This window comes from Elgaria multicarinata, chromosome 4, assembly GCF_023053635.1.
Source record: "Elgaria multicarinata webbii isolate HBS135686 ecotype San Diego chromosome 4, rElgMul1.1.pri, whole genome shotgun sequence".
NCBI lineage: Eukaryota > Metazoa > Chordata > Lepidosauria > Squamata > Anguidae > Elgaria > Elgaria multicarinata.
Window position 1 is genome coordinate 23,655,452 of NC_086174.1, and position 20,982 is coordinate 23,676,433.

General features: G+C 42.1%; 3 protein-coding genes across 6 annotated transcripts in view; 1 reads left to right on the plus strand and 2 right to left on the minus strand.

Moving 5' to 3' along the window:
• Positions 1-2,477, minus strand: part of TTC7A (tetratricopeptide repeat domain 7A) — a 210,114-nt gene extending 207,637 nt beyond the window's left edge. The window contains exon 1 of the mRNA XM_063123964.1: positions 2,107-2,477. Coding sequence (XP_062980034.1) covers positions 2,107-2,389 — 283 coding nt within the window. The 5' untranslated portion in view covers positions 2,390-2,477. The remainder of the gene's footprint in view (positions 1-2,106) is intronic.
• Positions 1-20,982, minus strand: part of SOCS5 (suppressor of cytokine signaling 5) — a 243,245-nt gene that overhangs the window by 121,778 nt on the left and 100,485 nt on the right. The gene's annotated exons all lie outside the window — the stretch shown is intronic.
• Positions 10,125-20,255, plus strand: MCFD2 (multiple coagulation factor deficiency 2, ER cargo receptor complex subunit). Of its 4 annotated transcripts, none has more exons than XM_063123971.1 (5): positions 10,224-10,244; positions 11,565-11,616; positions 15,194-15,349; positions 17,327-17,486; positions 18,809-20,255. In XM_063123971.1, exons 3-5 carry the CDS (start codon positions 15,198-15,200, stop codon positions 18,938-18,940), a joined length of 444 nt encoding a protein of 147 aa, XP_062980041.1. In that variant the 5' UTR covers positions 10,224-10,244; positions 11,565-11,616; positions 15,194-15,197; the 3' UTR covers positions 18,941-20,255. The 4 variants fall into 4 exon arrangements, with proteins under 4 accessions (XP_062980040.1, XP_062980041.1, XP_062980043.1 ...); XM_063123973.1 differs by lacking the exon at positions 10,224-10,244 and adding an exon at positions 10,251-10,442; XM_063123970.1 differs by lacking the exon at positions 11,565-11,616 and having other exon boundaries at positions 10,125-10,244.

Genomic DNA, 20,982 nt, shown 5'->3' on the forward strand with positions numbered 1-20,982 from the left:
GGAGTAGCAAGACAGTGGTGCAGGTAGTGCTGGGACTTGGAGGCAAAGTTCAGGGTCCCTCACTGTGAGGCAGGGGGAGGCAAATGACCACCCAGAGACTGGCAGGTGACAAGGGCAGCAGAAAAAACTCTACTCTATTCATGTAATCATGATAGTGCTATGCTTTAAGTTTAAAATGCACAAATTGTACATGCTCAGATTATTATACCCTTACCAACCTGCCCAGCCACTAAGGTCATCAGAGGGCATGCTCCTGGTGGTTCCACATGGACCTATGACCTAACTGGAGTGCACTCAGAGAAGAGCCTTCCGTGTGGTGGCCCCCTTCCTATGGAACTCCCTGCCACTGGAGGACAGGCAGGTGCCAACACTGTGTTGTTTTTGGTACCTCCTGAAAACAGCTCTTTTCCAGGAAGCCTTTGTTGGTTGATACGACAAGGTTTTATTGGCACTGTTTTTTAAAATAATAATTTTATTATCATGTTTTATTCTGTTTGTCTTTTTATCTCTTGTGGTTCATCGCTGTGGACTCTGTTTAGATGTGGAGCAGTACAGAAATGTTGTAAATAAAAGAAATTATTATTATTATTTTATTTTAAAATCCAGTTTGGCAAACAGTCTTGTTCTAAAATGTTCACAAACTTGATGTTGTGCAGACTTCTACTGTTACTTTCTACTGTTAGTTTTTCCCTACCCTGTGCCTGCTTACCCTACCCTGTACCTGTTTGCATTCTCTTCCCCTCCTTATTGTTTTACTATGATTTTATTAGATTGTAAGCCTATGCGGCAGGGTCTTGCTATTTACTGTTTTACTCTGTACAGCACCATGTACATTGATGGTGCTATATAAATAAATTAATAATAATAATAATAATAATAATAATAATAAAATATCAGGAACACCGAAGCATTTGTAAAGCGCGGAATGGTGGTTGGAGGGGAAGAGAAACCTTAGTTGTGTGATTCACAAGCTGCTGACTCATTCTGCCAATCAGGGCCCTGGACTTCTGCCCCCAAATCCTGCTATAGCAGCACTACTGGGGAGCCTAGCAACTGAACAGTTGCTGGGCAAGCTCAAAGGACCATCCTTTCTCTAGTGCTGTCCTGACAGGCTTGCTTTGTCCTTTTAAACCAGAAGAAGTGGTCCTTACTCAGGGAATCAAGTGAGCTGCTCTGTGAGGAGAAAAAGCAGCCAGAACTTCTCCCATCATCACAGCGACACTAGCCAATGAAGGAGACAGAAAACATCTCCCTATAGCTCAGGAAATCCTGACCTGCTCAGCAAACCGCCCAGACAAGGCAGCTTCTGCAGTCCTAAACACTCTCACAGTGCAATCCCTATATCTGATCAGAAATAAGCCCCATTGGGTTCAGTGTGATTTACACCCGAGTAAGTGCGTATTCTATACACTCTATAGGATTGCAGCCTTCCTAGGGAGTAAGCTCCAATGGAAAGAGCAGAGGCTTCCCAGCAAGGATTACACTGTTGATTTCCTTTGAGGCTTCCCTATTGGGTTGGAGAATGATTTCCCTATTGCGTCTGTGTGTGAAAGAGAGAGAGACAGAGACTGCGACTGTGTCTATTGGGAGCCACATCACACAACTGGAATGGAAATCTTAAGGCGGCAGGTAGCTGAGAAATGCACATCAATTCAGCCAGTGGGGTTTCTGTGAGCAAAACTTCGGCTCTCATGCTGCAAAGTCCCCAAAACAAACGAACGCGTACGCCCACGTGCATTATTTCTGGGGTGGGGGTGTTACGTTATTAATCGGGTCGCTCTGCAAAAAGAGAGCGAGAGAATAATCCGCAGCAAAGAGGCGACGGGATGGTAAGAGAGAAATGCCAAAATGCAGCAATCAGGGACACTGCTCGGTTCCAGCAGCTCAGTGTGCGAGCCCAGTAGGAACCGAGGAAGGAGGCAGCGGCCGGGACTCCCCAGCCAAGCCGGGCACGGATTTTACCATTCGCTCGTCCCGGTACGTTTCATATTGGGAGAGCAAAAGGCTGGTCCTGGCTAGAGACGGACAGGCAGGCAGGCGCGGCCGCGGTGGCTTCCATTTCTTTGGAAAGAGATTGAAGCCGGTGCTGGAGGAATCGTGACTTACCAGACTTGAACGGTTCGGATCCAGCTCCTTTGGTCCCTTTGTGCCCTTTGTGCCGGGGGCCAGACGCCCGCGCCTCCATCTGCTCCACCACCGCGAGTTGAGTCTCCCACTGGCACTCCGCCCGGCACCTCTCCACCGCCTCTTCCATTTTCAGGTGAAAATGCAAGCCTTTCGCAGCCATCTTAGCGTGGGTGGGTGCCTCAATGTGCAACAGGGAAGTCCCGGGCAAGCAGGCAGCCGCGCGCCTGGGGAACAGCCGGGTTCCCCTCCCCTCCCTGAGCATGTGCAGAATCTCGATTTCCCGCGTGCATGTTGGGAAGTGAAGTTCGAGTTGCTTCAGACTCCTGGCCAGCTGTGCAAACGCGCGCGCCCACGATCCAGCTGTGGGGGACCATGCACCAGGAGGTCAGGCATACCACCACCAAGAGAGAGGACTGGTAAAATGACACAATACTGAGCGGGAAGGTATGCGTTAAACCAGGTGCAAAGTGGAGCAAGAGGAGGGGGCTTTAAGGCCCTTTTTGAAGCGTGCGACATTATTATTATTATTATTATTATTATTATTATTATTATTATTATTATTATTATTTGCATTTTTATATCGCCCAACAGCCGAAGCTCCCTGGGTGGTTCACAAAAAAAATTACGGATGGTCCCTAATTAAGGGGATGGGAGGTCAGTGTACAACTCCAGGTCACTGAGCAAAGGAAGTCTGTCCCACCATTACAACCCCAAACAGGATTGTTAAATCTTGGGGCATGTCCTGAAATTGCGGGCTTTTGTTTTAATGTAAGTGTATAACCTCCAGGAAAATAGCCAAGGCTGCCTGTTTGTTCTGCTTTTACCTCCACCCCGTCAAGGCATAGCCAGGCTATAACCCAGGGGTGGGCAACTGGTAGCCCTCTGGATGTTTTCACCTGCAACTCCCATGATTCCTCAATCATTGGCCATGCTGGCTAGGGATGATGGGAGTTGTAGGTGAAAACATCTGGAGAGCCACAAGTTGCCCCCTTCTGCTGTAACCCCTCCAGGAGCTACAATGCTTATTTCCATTCCTTTTCTCCTGCTGCTATGCTCCTTTTGTGCTTGCCACAGCAACACATACTAACCTTTTTTCTATGTGCCAAAGTGGTGATTCCTGATAGGGCTTTTTCTATACTGCCACCCAGTATGTGGAACTCCCTGTCAAAGGAGATTAAGTGAAGTCTAAGGTATGTTGTGTGAGAATATTTGCCTCTGTCCTTCATGGAAGACCCACAGCACAGTCAACTAAAGTGCACATCTGCAAAGCGATGACCATCTGAGCCTCATTAAACTTGATGGATATGCCTGCCAATGCTAATTGGATGCACATCTCCATCTGAGGCCACTAGCCACGTGCAAAAAAGTGAATCAAAGTCCATGTATGTTTGTTCAGAGAGAGGAGAGATGTGAAAGTAAGCATCAACCAAATACCACTAAACTTTATGAAGTTCCAGAAAAATATTTGGGGCATATTTATCACTGGTGTTCGACACAGCAGTATGAGCATTTAAGCAAAATACATCATATCATTACACATGAATGTGGGAAAGAGAGATGAAGACAGAATGGATGTGTGTTTGGAATAAGCCGGGGGCATTTTCACTCACGAGGCTTAAATGTTTTTGCTTGTTTGTTTAGATCAGTCTTTATTGCAAATGTGAAACTTAGATTGGTTAGAATGTACATCCTTTTTTTGTAAATGGCTTTCTTCCACATTCTGTCCTGCCTTAATCATGTTTACACTAGGCACAAATAGTGCAAGAGAAGCTCAAAGGTACTTTTGAGGTCACATGTGAAACAAAAATCCCACACCATTAGAATTTCAAAACCAAAGGACAACCTTTGCACTGTGGTGTCTGAAACAAGGTGTATGCATAAGGACCTATGGAACTGCAGTAGTGTATTATTCAACACTTAAAACCCTTTCGGTATGCAGAATGAGGGCCAAAGTGCATGTGATGTTAAATGCATCTTTGCACTTAGACATGCAAGCTTTTAAAAATGCAAACTGCTTTCGCTGGAGGTATTGCTAATTACTGGGATCATAGCGGGTGTGAAGGAGATGAGTAGAGTGGGTTACAAGGGGTTTCCCTTAAACACTCAACTCCCTGCAGTGTGGACAACGGACAAATTACCCAATAAACTGCTACCACCCCTTAACATCCAAACCCAGCCTGAGATAGGGAATATTCAGACCTTTTAGGACACACTTGGGGCACGGAAATAAGGGTTCAAGGTGACTCTCTTTCTCACCCCAACCTCAGAATTCTAAGCAGTACCAAGACCAAAGCAAGGAAGCTCTGAATTCAGTACTGAGGCTTCAATGGATTAAAGCACATACAAGCTTTGAAACAGATGTGAAATTTATTTATTTTATTTTTATTTTATTTATTACATTCCTATACCGCCCAATAACCGAAGCTCGCTGGGCGGTTCACAAATTAACAATCAGGAAGGGGGAAAGGAGTAAACAAGGTGTACCAATAACAGAGGAAATCAAGAAACCCAAAACAGTCAGAGGAAATCTTTAAACAATAGAGAAGTCTTTTGAAGCGGTGCTTCAGGCAAAACAATAAAGCACTGCCTAGCTTAACCTAAACTTTACCGAAGTAAGGGTTTTCCTATAGGACAGGATCCAAAAGTTCCCAGGCCCAAAATCCAGTTAGTCGACAGAGACTGAAAAACAAAATGAACAACGGATTGAAGACAAAGACCCAAGAGCAACAATACACACACACACCTGACGTTTTTATAGCCAATCACTGTATGGCTGGGTAACTACCGGCTTCAAGGAGGGGAGGGTGGGAGTGAAAAGCTTTCACTGCAACCCAACTGAATCAGACCATCTAATTTTGACAGAAGTTCAGCTCTGACCTTGAAGGGCTGGAGACGAGAAAACTGTTTGATAACGCACACAAGTGCGTGCCAGCCCCTCCGCACAAAACAGAGCTTCTTACCCGCTGCTAAATCTCAAAAAGAAACTGGATTTCTTGACAGCAGGCATGGAGAGGGGTTTTAACCTTTTCCTTCCCTGCCGACATTCTTGAGGGAAATCCATCAGAGGTTTCCCCACAAAGCAGATACCAGCTTCAGAAGGATTTTCCTGATGATCACAGAAGGGGAGCAAAGAATTTCCCCCTCCCTGGCTGCTGCAATCCCCGGATCTGCTGCTATTTGCATTTTAAATACCTGTATGCTCAATCCAAAGAGGTGCTTTAACCTCATCTCATACTTAATGGCCCTAACTCCCAGCATTAGAAATTCATATTATTCCTATTTTAATTATGGGGGAGCAAGGCTGAAAGACAAGTACATTTGCCCACATCACAGAATAAATTCATCTAGAGGAATACTAAAGGTGAGTGGTGCTCTCAAGTTCAGCCATCCTATGCCATCTCTCCTCCAGTTCCCTCCCCAATTCCTCTATATTATTAAATTATTATTATTATTATTATATTAATTACATTTATATACTGCCCCATAGCCGAAGCTCTCTGGGTGGGAGTTAGCTACATATTACATCCTAATGTAGCCTCCCCTAACCTGGTCAGAAACAGGTCAGAAAAAAGAGTAACGGGTTCTCAGGATGCAAAATAATTATTTTCATGAAGCCCAATGCGTTTCGGCCTGTACTTTATTCAAAAGCCTTCCTCAGGGGGCTGTTATATTAATAACACATATTAAAATATGTTTTTGCTATTGTGTGTTACCTTAATGTATTTTTTTCTGACCCATTTATCTAATACCACCAAACAATCTACAGCAGAGATGAGCAGAGAATGATCTACGACAGAGATGGAAGTCACCTTTGAAATAAGTACTTTACCTAAGTACTTTAGGTAAAGTAGAAACTTTACCTAAACTGGTACCTCTGGGTCATGCATATGGGCTCACAAGAGATGAAATAGGAATAAGCTTTTTAAACAGACAACGCTATAACTTGTTACAAAGCTCTCTGAAGACCAGTTCTTGTTTGATTTTTTAAATATATTTAGGTATGTTTACCCAGGTACAAAATGCACATGCATTCTATTAAATGAAAAGTGTGCGTGTTCTGTATCTATTTCTCAGAACATGTCAATTGGCCAGTCAATCTAGTGCTTGGTCGTAAGAAGAAAAATCTTACCAAGGACATTGGTAAACCAACTTAGATAAGTATTCTCATTCTCTGAGCTGGTGATACTGAAATTCCACTCTTGCATTGTTGAATGGTTATGAATGCTTAGAGTTCTGAGAGGAAGTGGTTATATCAAAGAGGAAACACTCGCTGTTTAACATCATAGCAAAGTGTAAAGGAGCTGTTAAGTTATTTCAGCAGTATACTGGGAAAATAAGAGCAGAGAATATGGTTCTGCATGTCTGTTTAGAAGTCCCATTGTGTTCAGTGAGATTTACTCCCAGGTATGTAGAAGATTGCACTATGTTCAGCAGAGCTTATTCCGAGATAAGTGGGTACAGGATTGCAGAATCACTACTTATTTTCAGCATTTACTGCTTTTCAGTTCTACAGACTCTCAAAGTCATTTACACAATGTTGAAAAATGGTAAGTCAATAAAGGTTTAGTCATTATAACTAAATTAGATCACTGCAGGTGAGCATTTAAAAGCCATCACTGAAGCATACAGAAAAGACTGGGTGAATAAAACCATCTTCATCTGGCACTTCATGGGGAAGCAAGATCCAGAGGTGGAACACTGAAGGAGAAAAGGTCCTACCTCAGGTCACATCATACCTCACACAAAATAGTAGGAAGAGCCACAGATGTAAGAATCTTTAATACCCAGGCAGATTCTTGTGGAAAGTGGTGGTCCTCGAAGTATTCTCATTCTAAGGCTTTGAAAGTTCAAACCAGCACCTTGAATTGATTCTGGAAATGGACCAAGAGCTACTGAAGCTGATTCAAGTCTAGAGATGTGAAGGTGTGGGGGGGAGGATCTTTAAAAATATTTTTCCTAAGGAATTTTTGTCCTCGAAAAAACTGGGAGGGGTGATTTTTGTTTTTTCCATTTTTTTCTGGGCTTCACAACTCCATTCATCCAGTAGCCTAGTCACTTTATTCTGTGCTAATTGTAGTTTGCAGACCCTATTCAAGGGCAATCCCACGTACAACACGTTGCAATAGCCTAATGAGACATTAACAGAGCATGAATAACTGTGCTGCCTAGTCTATCTTTGTCTAAGAGAGGCTGTAGCTAGTGCAGCAGCTGTGGCAGGCTGTTTACCCATTCTTGCTGTTCTCTAACTTTCATTATCCTGGAACGTCTTGCAATTTTAAATTAAATAATCCAATTAATTACTTAGAGGAAGACACACAGGAGCAGATGCAGGTTTGATGGGCAGGGCTGTTTATTTTCTGTAATAATGAATGCAAGGAAATTAGAGCATGATACTAAATCTGGTGAATCTTGGCTTTAATTTCTTTTTTCTTAAAGTTTTTTACTCATTATGGCAAAGCAAGTTTGAATAAGCTGCAAGTACTGTCCGCAGGGTTCAAAAGGAATCACTTCTGCCGTTCTTCAAGTCATATTCCTCCATTTATACTCCCCATTTTATCTGCATCTTTCTTCCCACCGCCTCACCAGTCCTTGTCAAGAAAAATCCAGTTTGAAACATCTATAAATCCAAGTCCTAATTCTAATCTGCAGGGCTAGAGCTTGCATGTGCATTTGCATGATTTAAGATTTATTTTGGATTTGTTTTCTAGTACACATAGGCTTTTTGAAAATTGCGTTGGAATATAAGCCCTCAAAAGATCATTCATTATTCTTGATTTGCCCTCATTCTGAATTCCACTGATAGTTTGCAGAATTCCAGCCACCTTTCCTTTTCCTACTATTTCTCCTAATAGTAGGCTTATCAGTATTTTCCACTTTGTTGAACATGACTAATTAACCAGGAAAAACAAACAAAAGCTTATGGTCCTGAGAGTCCTAGAAGAAACTAGGAGTGTTACGCTATATTTTAAACAAAAAGGGAGTTTTTTAAAAAAGTGACCTCCAGACAAGATTAGAAAGTCTGGGAACTGCCAGATAAGGGGTTGTATCCAATGCTAGTCTCCCTTAAGTCCCACTCATTTCGGTGGATCTACTCGAAGTAGCACTAACATTGAATACAATAAGGAATTGACATTTACATCTCAGTCTTCCACAGAAAGCTCACAGTAACTTACATAGGGGCTTCCCAGGCCATCTCTGATCCAGGCCAAAACCAAAGAGCATGCTGCACACTGCGTCCAAATGTGTGTAATGAAGCCACATTTTTAGTATTGAAGAACATTGTGTGCCCTTTAGACCTTCTTCATGTAGGATGAAATCATTAGCAAAGCCAATAGAATATAGGCTGACCCTATGGAAAGGAGGACAGAGCTCCTGTATCTTTAACAGTTGCACAGAAAAGGGGATTTCAGCAGGGGTCATTTGTATGCATGCAGCACCTGGTGAAAATCCTTCTTCATCACAGCAGTTAAAGCTGCAGGAGCCCTGATACAAAAGAGGGCAAGGCTCTTGAAGCTTTAACTGCTGTGAAGAAGAGGGAATTTCACCAGGTGCTCCATGAATACAAATGACCCCTGCTGAAATTCCTTTTTCTATACAACTATTAAAGATACAGGAGCCCTGTCCTCCTTATCATATGGTCACCCTAATAGAACATAAAATACTGTTCTTAAAAAGCAAATTGCATTTACTTCATTAGGGAAGACAGATTCAAGTAAAAGGGATATTATTAAACATATCAAGATTCAGGTATGTCAGTGTCAGGGATCCTGAGGCAAACCAATGTTAGTACCCCTAAAATTCAGACTATACTTAGGAACACAGGGAGCTGCTTTATGCTGAGTCAGACCATTAGTCCAGCTAGCCCAGTATTGTTGATACTGACTGGCAGCAGCTCTCCAGCGTTTTAGGCAGGATTCTTTCCTCACCCTACCTGGAGAAGCCAGGGAAGTAATTCTTACTGCCATCAGTTGGAGCTCACTTTTGATTTAAGGAAGTTCTACTGATATCCATAGGATTTCTTTCTTTATTACATTTATATCCCACCTTTTCTCCAAGATGCTCAAGGAATCATACACGGCTCTTTCTGCCTAATTTATATTCACAACAGCCCTATGAGGTAGTTTAGAAGGAAAGGAACCTCTCATGCAAGTACTGAGTCAATTCTGACTCTTGGAGGGACGCCAGCTTTCACTGACGTTTCTTGGCAGGCCTTATAGCGGGGTGGTTTGCCGTTGCCTTCCCCGGCCATTATTAACTTCTCCCCAGCTAACTGGGTATTCAGTTTACTGACCTCTGGAGGATGGAAGGTTGAGTCAACCCAAGCCAGCTGCCTGAAACCAGCTTCTGCTGGGATCGAACTCAGGCCATGGGGAGCGTTTCAGCTGCAGAAACTGCTGCTTTACCGAGTTTCATGGCTAAGACGGGATTTGAACCTCCGTACTAATGAGACTGTCTAGGCACCAAAGCACTGGCTGAGCAAAACACGCAAGAGGGCAGACTGTGTAGTGTCCATTTGAAGAATCACTAAGAGAAACAGGCCCCAAGATTCTAGTTTTTAGGATACGCGACTCATTCACACGACCTAAAAAAAAAAGGCGTCTGGAAGACCACCAAGCGTCCCCTAGCCGTGGGAAAGGGGCATTGCATCCAATTCAAGCATTCGATGTGACGACAACTAAGTAAAGCAGGGAGGGCAGGTCCAAGCTCAGCCCGTAGGACGATTGGCTAGCTGATCCTGCAGATAATGACTGATATAAGCAAGCGCGTATCAGCATAAGCGGGGAGGGGACCAAGGATGCCCCTCTTTCCAGCACCGTCTAGATGAGTGAAGCCACGTCATGATGAGAGAGGGGGCGTGGCATCTCGCGGGCGCACCTTTTTTTTCCTTTCTGTATTCCCCACCCCCTCATGTTAGACGCCGAACTTCGAGGTGGTTAGCCAATAGGCAAGGAGCGGGGCGTGGCAGAAGGCACGCGCGAAAGGTTCAGAGGTGACACGAAGGAGGAGGGGATGGTGGCCGAGTCGGCCCAATTCTATTCGTACCCGCTGCCCCTTGTTGAGAGACGTTGTCATCTTATTGCAAAAGCAGCTGGAGCCGGTGGTGGCACTGGGAGCTGGTGAGGCGCCCCGGCGGTGGGGGGCGAGAGCGGGGGCGGGGCTCTCGGGCCGGCTAAAGAGGGCGCTTGTCCCCTGTGGGGAGGAGGGTACGTGTCCTCCTCCTCCTGGCTCCAGACCAGCAGGCGCTCTAGCCTCTGGTTTGGCTGAGGAGGGGGGCGTCGCTGGAGCTATTGAGACTGCAGTTCAGACGCCTGAGAGTAAGTCCCGTTGAGCTCAAGGGGATTCCTTCTGCCTAGACATGCATGCACAGGATTGCGCTGCTGTAGGGTTGCGTCCAGACCCTTTGAGTAGAGCCATTGAAATCAGTGGGACTTGAGCCCCACTGATTTGAATGGGTCTAACTGAAGTAGGACTCAATCTGGATCCCACCCATAAGCTGCAGTCTCTGTCAAATGGCATTTCAAGTGGTGGTGGGGGTATAAATGATACATATTCATTTATATGTATAAATGAAACAAGCCATCAACAAGGAGGGACAAAGCGTTCTTTTCCATTTGGAGGAAGGGGGTTTAAATAAACGAAATCTTTTCAAACATTCCTAACACATTAAAAACTTTTTGGTTATGTCCTTAAAATGGTTAAATTTTGTTTTAAACCACCTCCCCCAAACCGTTTATTTGTACTCTATATTGTCTTGTCATGTTTTTATTAAGATATTGTAAGCTGCAGGTGGTTTGCCTGGGATCGTGGGGTAAATATTTTGAATCATAGCTCTATTTTAAATTAAGCTGAAATTGGATTAAAATAAGAACTGCTTTCTAACTTTTTTCTCCGCTTTACATTGTGTGTATATTGTGTTGCTTTTTTTGATTCCATTTGTAGAAAGAGAGGACTGAAGAGCTTTGTTTATTGGGGGTGGTATAGAAATGTAATAAATAAATAGAAACTAAATAAGGGTTCCACCCTTAAAGGTGGTCTAAAAATAATTTTTAAAAAAGAATTAACTGTGCAATCTGATGCATGTTTAGACAGAAAAAGTCCCCAAAAGTCCATGGTTGGGTGAAGGAATGCTGGGAGTTGTAGGAGTTTTTCTTCTTCTATCTAGGCATGCATAGGCTTGTACCCTAAATAAACAACAATAATAACTTAGACATTCCTAAAATAAATAAGCAAATAGCTCTGTGTGTTAAGTAAACTAAATGGGAGAATTGATTCCAGGAAGTTTGTTGAATTGTTTTTTTTATACCTGCTGTCATAAGGTAACTAAATTCTTAGTCAGTTTTTGACTGAAGAAAACACAGTGTGATTTAAGTTCAAAACTTTTTGGAGTAGCTGTTCTTTCCTTTGTCTTACTTAAACTTATGATGTTACTGTTCCAGCTTATCAAAAGATTAGTGCCAGGTTTGCTTGCCAATCAGAGCTGGAGGGTGGGTAAGTAATTCTTCATAAACAATCTTTTATGTTTGATAAAAACTCTTAAGAAGTATTGAGCAACGTGGTGGAAACTAAAACAAGATGAACCAGAACTTATAGTGTTGGAAATGAACAATCTGTTTCCAAACGTTTGCTAACGTGCTTCCAAGTCTAAAGGTCTGTTGACATGCTTTGCAAAATCACAATTCAGGGTTCAAATAAATTGACAAATACTAGGAGTACTGATACTTCATATGAATTTAGCAGCCAACATATGCTAGCTGCTTCCCACTAACTTTTGCACTATGATTTGCATCCACTGTATTAAAGAGGTTAGAAATTTAGCATTCACCACACCCACTAACCAGTTCTGAGGCCCAGTTGAGATTGAACATGACTAATCGTATTCCAGTCAAATATGAACGGCTGGAATAATACTGATGAGCTCCCATATTGGGCACAAATGTAGTGAACAACAGCAGCTCTACATGTAATGAAAACAAGTTCAGCTGAAAAGGTAGATTTGAAGGGGAAGGGGGAAAAACAGCCCTTATCTTGAGTGTTGCATTGTATCAACATCAACCAAATGTACACATAGGCATTAAGCCTTTAAAATCCATACTCCATCAATGAATGACTTGTTTCCACTTAACTTTGGTTGAATCTCTTAAGGATAATTGATTATTTATTTATTTATATAGCACCAACAATGTACTTGGTGCTGTACAAAACATACAAATAAAACAGCGAACATCAACAGCGAATTGATGGTTCTTAATAAGAGAAATGTTTTGGGGCATGGGAGAGAAAATACTTTTAAGCATAGTGTTATGGTGTTACAAACAATTTAGTCACAATAAATTATTTGGTCAAACTTTGATATTTAAGAGAATACATTATGTTGAATTAGTGCGATCATAAGTTGGATAATCACAGTCAATGCAAATGTTAAGCTTTCCTGGCCGAGAGGGATGTTTCTTCCCAGGCTGCCTATTTCCACCTCTATGGAAATCTACTTTGAATCACACCAGGTGCTTATCTAAAGCTGACTCCCAGTCCAGCCTCTAGATACAGATGCTTTACTCCCTGCTGAAATCAATGGGGTTTAGGAATATGTCATGATGTAATCATGGTCAGAATTGCAGCCAGTCCTTTTTAAGTAAGGGTAAAAGCAGAAGTAGTGGCTAGGCAATTGGCTTCAGTACTTCGTTAAACGTTCACAGTACATGCAATCATGAATTGATACAATGGAACAATTTTTCATTGCGACCTTTTAATAATAATAATAATAATTAGTATCAGTATTATTTATTTATTACATTTTTATACTGCCCAATAGCCGAAGCTCTCTGGGTGGTTCACAAAATTGATTTCTTACCCACCTCTCCCTTTGGATCGAGGCGAGGAACAACATTAGTTGTTGAAACTCAGTTTGGATTGTGGAAAACGCAAATGCAAGAGGCAGAAGCAAGGAGGAGACCTTACATATATAAAAATGCCTGTTTGCTACCAACACCATTTTTGTTTTATGTATTTAACTATTTATTATAGACTTTAAACAGTTGCCTGACAGCCACAGGCAATCAGGTACTTCATGGAGGCAGTGTTCCATCCATTCTCTTTGTCCAGCATAGAGACCAAGAACCTGTTCAGATGGCATGCTAAGCCATGGTGGTTGAGCATTTTGAGCTAAACATTTTGGCTTAGCGTATCATGTGAACCATTCTTAACCATGGTGGCTACATAACCACAGTTCAAACACGCTCACTAACAATTTGCTGCAAAAGCGTTAGCGGCCTAACCATGGCTTAGCGCGTTGTCTGAACAGGCCCCAAGTAGGCTGCTGTTGCAGGGCCTCCTCAGCTGTTGATGTCCTCCTTGACCAGCTCCCTGCAAGGTAGTAAAGAAAAGTTTGCAGGCTATAACTTTTGGGGGCTTATGTACAATTTATTTATTTATTTATTTATTACATTTCTATACTGCCCAATAGCCGAAGCTCTCTGGGCGGTTCACAAAAATTAAAATCATAGTAAAACAATCAACAGCTTAAAAGCACAAATACACAATACAATATAAAAAACACAACCAGAATAAAAACCACGCAGCAAAATTGATATAAAATTAAAATACAGAGTTAAAACAGTAAAATTTAAATTTAAGTTAAAATTAAGTGTTAAAATACTGGGAGAATAAAAAGGTCTTCAGCTGGCGACGAAAGGAGTACAGTGTAGGTGCCAGGTGGACCTCTCTGGGGAGCTCATTCCACAACCGGGGTGCCACAGCGGAGAAAGCCCTCCTCCAAGTAGCCACCTGCCTCACTTCCTTTGGCAGGGGCTCACGGAGATGGGCCCCTGAAGATGATCTGGCCCCTGAACAAATTTCCAACAAAAAGCCACTCCGTTTAAGGTGACACATACAGCTTCCTACAAATCGATGACGGCAAATACAGCTCCATGTGGCATATTATGCCTTTTAAAGCTGTATATTCTTATCCTTTGGTTTTGGAGCTAATGAGGTTATATGGGGCAACACTTCCCGGTGCTGTACCTGAGTCATAACATTTTCTCATCCCTGGAAAAGTGTCTCCCCATATTTACCTCTTTTCAGAAGGCACTCAAAGGGGCCCAGAAGTATTCATATGGTAGAAGAGAAAACGCAAGGACTGTGCCCGCCTGCCGTCTGAGATCAACAGAGGCCCTTCTCACCTGCCTGCTGCCAAGGGCAGTTAGGCTGGTGAGTACAAGGGAGAGGGCCTTTTTCAGTGGTGGCTCCACACCTCTGGAATCAACTTCCATTGGAGGCTCGCCAGGCCCCTTCTTTGCAGGTCTTTGGGAAAGCTCTGAAAGCTTCTTATAATCTGTGGGCTGCAGGTTTTATTGGTGTTACCTATTTTAATAGTGTTTTATTGCATATTTATTTATTACCGATTTGTATACTTTTCTATTGTCTCAAGTTTTATCCTGTATGCTGCCTTACAACCATCTGTCAGGGAATCTTTAGAGTGGATTCCTGCATTGAGGGACTCGATGGCCTTATAGAACCCTTCCAACTCTATTATTCTATGATTCTACCCTAAAAGGTGGCCTAAACATAATTCTAAATGAATAAAATGCATTCCCATCGCTTTGGCGACCGGCTGATGCTCTTTATTTTGTTATGCTGCAACGATGAAATTGCTGTAGCATACCAAAATGGGCATGATATGCATCTGAGTACCATTAGTGACATGATCACTAGGGTTGTTTTTTTTAAAATAAAAAAAAACACCTGGGTAGCTGTGAATGAGCAGGAGCAAGTGACTGTGCTGGTTTCCAACCTCTCCCACTGTGATTAACCACTAAGGGATGCCCCGTCCCTGGGTTGTTTATCATGACATCTGAACCCAGAACTCTGGATTGTTGGGGGAGACAAGTAACCCAGAGTTTGAACCTTGGGTGGTTTGTTGCTCACTGCATTGTTGCAGAAACTATGGATTTTGTGTTGAATTATTTGGTCTCTTCAAAATTTTATTTGTAAATATGTGGGAGACTCTTCTTTGTATGTTCTTTATTATGTCTTGCATTTTATATATAAAATATATATTTTTTGTTTCTAGGAACATGGCTATGATGATACATCTGAGGATTTGTAGGATATCTTTTCTTTGCTGCCTAGTCCTCGCTTCTTCCATCGTCTCTTTTGCAGAGGACCACGAAGGTGGGATTCAGCACCCCAACGCACACCTGGATAAAACCATGGTACAAGACAAGGAGTACGTATTCTATGTGTTTACATTTTGTGTTCATGTTTATTTAGCAATATTTCTGAATCACTTACATGAAAAGAAATTTTGAAACAATGTACAAAAATACAATATAAGATAATTAAATACCGTGTACAGTATATTATCTTTCTGGGCATGTTTGTTGGGAAAAGTGTGTTTTCAGTTGGTGCCGAAAACACAGAAGGTTCAGCTCCTTTCTTATTTATAGTGGTAGGGAGTTCCAGAGAGTGAGCATTCTGAAACTGAAGGTACACTCCTATGCATGTTTAGTCATTAAAAAATTGGCCCTTGAAGATTCAGAGACCTGTTTGAAAGTTGTGATGACAGAAATTCTGAAATCCGGGTGCCGTGCGAAGGCTGTCTTTCAAATTCTTTGTTTCTCATTCATTTGAAGCTCCCTACTAAGGGAGGTTCATCTGGCCCCCAGGTTGATGAATTTCCACACCTGTTTTTTTTTTTAAACTTAAGCAGGTGTTTAGCCTGCTAAGATGATTTGTTCTCCTCTGCTGCTGTGTGTGTTAATCTGTATTTCTATTAACTTACATTTGCCTGCCTGCCGCTTTTTGAGTTTTTATATGCTCTCATCTGATTTTTATACAGTATTATTGTGATAGTTTGTTATGTGGACTGACGACTTTTAATTGTAGATCTCATCATTGGCTGGCTTGAACACTTTTTTATAGGAAAGTGGACATAAATATAACTAACCAATAAGCAAACATGTAAATCAGCCTTAACCAGCCTGGTGCCCTCCAGATGGGTCTATAACTCGCTTAATTGGCCACTGGCCAAACTGGATGGAAATTATAGGAGTTGCAGTTTAACACATCTGGAGGGCACCAGGTTGGGTAAGGCTGATATAAGTCGTTCAAAAGAAACCTGAATCACAATTTTTTCTCACATGGAAGTAGTGATTTCATAAAACATTGATGCCAAGATAGTTTTGCTTCACTAATGTCCACAAAATGCATAAAAGGAGGAGGGGTGATGCTTCCATGCCCTGCTTATGATCTTCTTTTAAACATCTGGCAGGTTTCTGCTGCGGCAGAAAATTGGACTAGATGATTCTTGGTCTGATCCAGCAAAACAGTGCTTTGAGTGTCAGCAAACATGTTTGAATTCAGGGCTGGAACTCAGTCTGGAACAATGATTTCTGGTTTAGAATTGCATTTGCCATAAGACTAAGCAAGTTCTTATAATAACAACAAGAAGATTAAAATGCAGCCACGCCTCCAGTATGGGAGTAATCTTTTAAAACCTCCTTCCTAGATTATTTTCTGTTGTCAAGGCCTGTGAAACTGCCTATTAAACTCTCTTGCCATCTCTGTTTTAGGGCTAAACTATATGTAAGTAGTTGCATGAATGTCATTAATGTGCTTGCTTTTGTCATGTAAATAGCAGCCACAGGGGACGTCTTGGAATTGTAGGGAGGGGTGGGGTGTAACTCCCTCCCTACCAGGGTCCCATCTCTTTAAAGGTGCTATTTGCACTACAAGGGAAGAGTTGAAGTGTAAATGGGACCTTCAGAGAAGCAGCCTTTGGACTGTAGCAGGGAGAGAGTTTAACAACTTCCCAAGGCTGTATACAGTTTCCTTCCAGCTGCTTTTTACATAACAAATGTGCGCATTAAATTGCACTCAAGCAGTTAATGGTGATGTCTGATTGGCTTCTTGCAGCACAAGGAGATGAAGTGGGAAGCAGGATAATTCCACCAACTCTGCTAAAAGACCATTTGCCTTTTCCCCCCTCTTCCCTCCTCTCCGCTTTTTCCTTTTGTGTCCTGGCTTTTTTAGATTGTAAGCCTGTGAGCAGGGACTGCTTTGCTTTTATTGATTCTATGCACGCCACTCTGGGAGCCTTTTTGGCAGTGGAGCAGGGCAAAAATGCTTAAAATAACTAGAAATATTGTTGGTGTGTGTAACCGTGCTTGAGTGTTTTGACAGCCGTTGTGTCCTTATTTCTTAGCCACATCATGGAGCATTTAGAAGGTGTCATTGACAAGCCAGAGTCTGAGATGTCGCCGCAAGAGCTGCAGCTCCATTACTTCAAAATGCACGATTACGACGGCAACAACTTACTTGATGGGCTGGAGCTTGCCACTGCAATAACACATGTCCATAAAGAGGTGAGCGCCGGTTTGTTCGAACAGGAATTCCAAAGGGCCACTTGGCAACATCCCCAAGCAGGGACGATCACGCTGAACGTGCCTGCGTTCGGTCGTTCTGTAACATGTTGCAGGTTTTTAAAACACGCCAGTTCATTCCAAAAGCTATAATTTTGGGATCGGTTCTCCAGAACAAACCATTCTCAACTGAACTTCAGATAACCTGTACGTTACGACACTGTCTGGAAGTGGCTTTAAAGGGTGGGGGTGTGTGTGAAAACAGCTGCAGTTCTGCTTTGAGAGAAGGAAGTCAAAGTGAACGTAGAATCATAGAATAGTAGAGTTGGAAGGGGCCTAGAAGGCCATCGAGTCCAACCCCCTGCTCAATGCAGGAATCCACCCTAAAGCATACCTGTCCAGCTGCCTCTTGAATGCCTCTAGTGTGGGAGAGCCCACAACCTCCCTAGGTAACTGGTTCCATTGTCATACTGCTCTAACAGTCAGGAAGTTTTTCCTGATGTCCAGCCGGAATCTGGCTTACTGTAACTTGAGCCCATTATTCCGTGTTCTGCACTCTGGGAAAATCAAGAAGAGATCCTGGCCCTCCTCTGTGACAACCTTTCAAGTATTTGAAGAGTGCTATCATGTCTCCCCTCAAACTTCTCTTCTCCAGGCTAAACATGCCCAGTTCTTTCAGTCTCTCTTCATAGGGCTTTGTTTCCAGACCCCTGATCATCCTGGTTGCCCTCCTCTGAACACGCTCCAGCTTGTCTGTGTCCTTCTTGAAACGCAGAGCCCTGCTGGATCAGACCGAGGGTCCATCTAGTCCATCACTCTGTTCACACAGTGGCCGAGCAGCTGACCATGAACCCACAAGCAGGTCACAGGTGCAATAGCACCCTCCCACCCATGTTCCCCAGCAACTGGTGTATATAGTGGTCCATTGTGGCTTTTGAGTCCAGACTTCCTGACCCCTGAAGTTTTTCTATCCTTCACTACTTTCTTCCTAGTGAAGAGCAGTATCCGATCGGACACTAGCGCTTACATAATTTACGTTGTCCCGGCGTAAGGGACCTCTAGCACAATGCCAATAACGTTAGCTGGTGCAATGGACTTTCCAGAGAGTCCCATTGTCCAGCTGATGCTGTTGGCATTGCAGTAGAGTCCCTTCCGCTAGCACCACATAATTTACATTAGCACTACAGTCCGATCAAATACTGTCCCACTGGGAACACACTCCTAAAACAACACTCAAGAACAAAATAGTGTAAGGACAGTTCTAATTTTCATGCTTCCCCAACCCTGCTGCTTCGCGAACACCCATCCATCCTTTTTCGTTGCAGGAAGGTGGCGAACACACTCAGCTAATGAAAGAAGAGGAGCTCATGAACTTGATAGATGGAATCTTGATTGGCGATGATAAGAATAATGATGGGTTCATTGATTATGCTGAATTTGCCAAGTCACTGGAATAATAATAAAAAATATATTTTAGTTGATGTGACCCAGTACAATGTGATTCTTTACTCTGTTAGTATGTTCTACTCTCTGGGCTTCGGAATTAATGGTAGGAAAATGTAACAGTTGAATAGCTACATTTCTATTTCTTATACATCGGGAGAGCAAAACGATTATGACGGGAACTATTATTTGATATGCTCTTGTTAGCTAACAATGTTGAGTAATATAGTACATTGACCCTGTTAGCTAATTATTTGGCAGTTGCCGTAAAGACTTGTTTCAAAAGGCTGTTGTCAAAATCTCTTAGCCTAGGATAGCTTTTGGAGAAGTCCCATAAACATTAAGCATAACGTTTGCAGCATAACATCTGCAAACTCTGAAATGCCACAGTTATAATTCAGTGTTTATGCTAACTCTTGTTTTTGTGTTCACTCATTTTCCCCCTCAAAAAATGAAGAATGAGGCCAATCCAGGAAAAGTTTAACCTTTTCAAGATCTATTGATATCAGCGGGAAAATGAAGTATTTCATTAAGGCTGTATTCCAACACACACCCAGGAGTAAGCACCATTAAACTCAAATGGTCGACGTCTGAGTAGACATGTATAGAATTGCACTGTAAATCTCCGTTAAAATTGGTGTGAATTTAAAAGACCTGGGCTGCATTGTGCCCTAAATCTTTAAATTCATGTGTTTCAGTGTTTCTACTTGTCTGCTTTTCAGTTGTTTATAAGGTTTTGTTCTGCCCTAAACTATCCTTATAAAATAACTTTAAAAAATATATATATAAACATTTTTTGTGTTTGTGTGTTACACCATCAATACAGTATTTTTCTTCCGAGTTCATTTTTAGAAGTGTAGGTTAATGTGTTAGCTCAATAGAATTTACAGTAAAATGCTGCCTTGTTAAGGTACTTACCAATGTATCTTGACATGAATCCATGGTGTTAGCTACAAAAATACTTTGTATTTGTTTTTCTAAAACTAACTCTTTTTAAAAAGAGTGTTCAAATACTTGAATGGGCTGCTTAATTAAAATTGTGGTTCTAGAACTGTATTCAGCTTTTGGTTCCATGTGGTTCAAAAGCCTTTTGCAGATCTAAAGTGATTTGTAACAGTCTTGATGTTTGACCTATTGTATAAACCAGATTGGAAAGCATACATTTATTTAATGAAAACTGGTATATTCACAAACAAACAAAACTCAAAATACCCTATGTAAAATGTATAGAGACCTATTTTCTGTATAAAAAAATATTCTTATATGAAGTGCATTTGTAAAAATAAAAGAAACATCCTTAATTGTGTAATAAAAAAGCTGCTTGTACTATGTTTTTGCAATATCTGAATTACTGGGTAGGTTTTAAAAATTGTGGTTTATGCTAAATGAAAAATGAATGTAACTCAAACACTGCAAGTTATTCCTCAAACTCAGGCAAATGAAGTCACTTGCACAGGGCATTTATTTTTGCAAAGAAGAAAAGAACTTTTCATGTCCTTTTACAATAATGCACATACTTGGCCTTACCTGGGGCCCATTTGTGTTACTCATGTGTCATGGCTGATCTTTCCACTTACTTGCTTCCCACAGTGCTTCATTGGTATGCTGCATCCAAGAAGGTAATGTCACAAGTCACAACAGCCCACCATGGCTTAATTTACCCATGGGGCTTTGCATTGGGCTCTTGCCACCAGAAGAAGAAAAGGGTCTTCTGGGATTTGTAGTTCTGTCTCCTATAGGCATATTACCTTAGATTTTTTTCTCTCAAATGAGGACAAAAAACAAAGTCTGGTGGCACCAGAAAAAAAACATGGGGGGCACAGAAGGAGCAAAGCATATTTCTAGGTGGGTGGACTGTATCCCACATGTTCAGATCTCTGAAAGAAAAATAGTATATCTCTCACTAAAACTGCCATTCCCTTGACTACAAGAGCTGGTTTGGGGTCAGCAAGTTCCTCCCTCACCCATCTCACTACTGTATGAACCAAGATCCCATGATTTCCACCACCCCACAGGGTTGCAGTTAGGAAGTGTGGGATTACATTGGGGAGAAAAA

What these genes read in the sequence shown, in the direction of transcription:
- MCFD2 (XM_063123970.1), top strand. Translation starts at nt 10,138, where the DNA reads ATGGTGGCCGAGTCGGCCCAATTCTATTCGTACCCGCTGCCCCTTGTT. An exon ending in GGTGGTGGCACTGGGAGCTG is followed by an intron (nt 10,245 to 15,193) that starts GTGAGGCGCCCC and finishes TTTTGTTTCTAG; the next exon opens with GAACATGGCTATGATGATAC. An exon ending in TAACACATGTCCATAAAGAG is followed by an intron (nt 17,487 to 18,808) that starts GTGAGCGCCGGT and finishes TTTTCGTTGCAG; the next exon opens with GAAGGTGGCGAACACACTCA.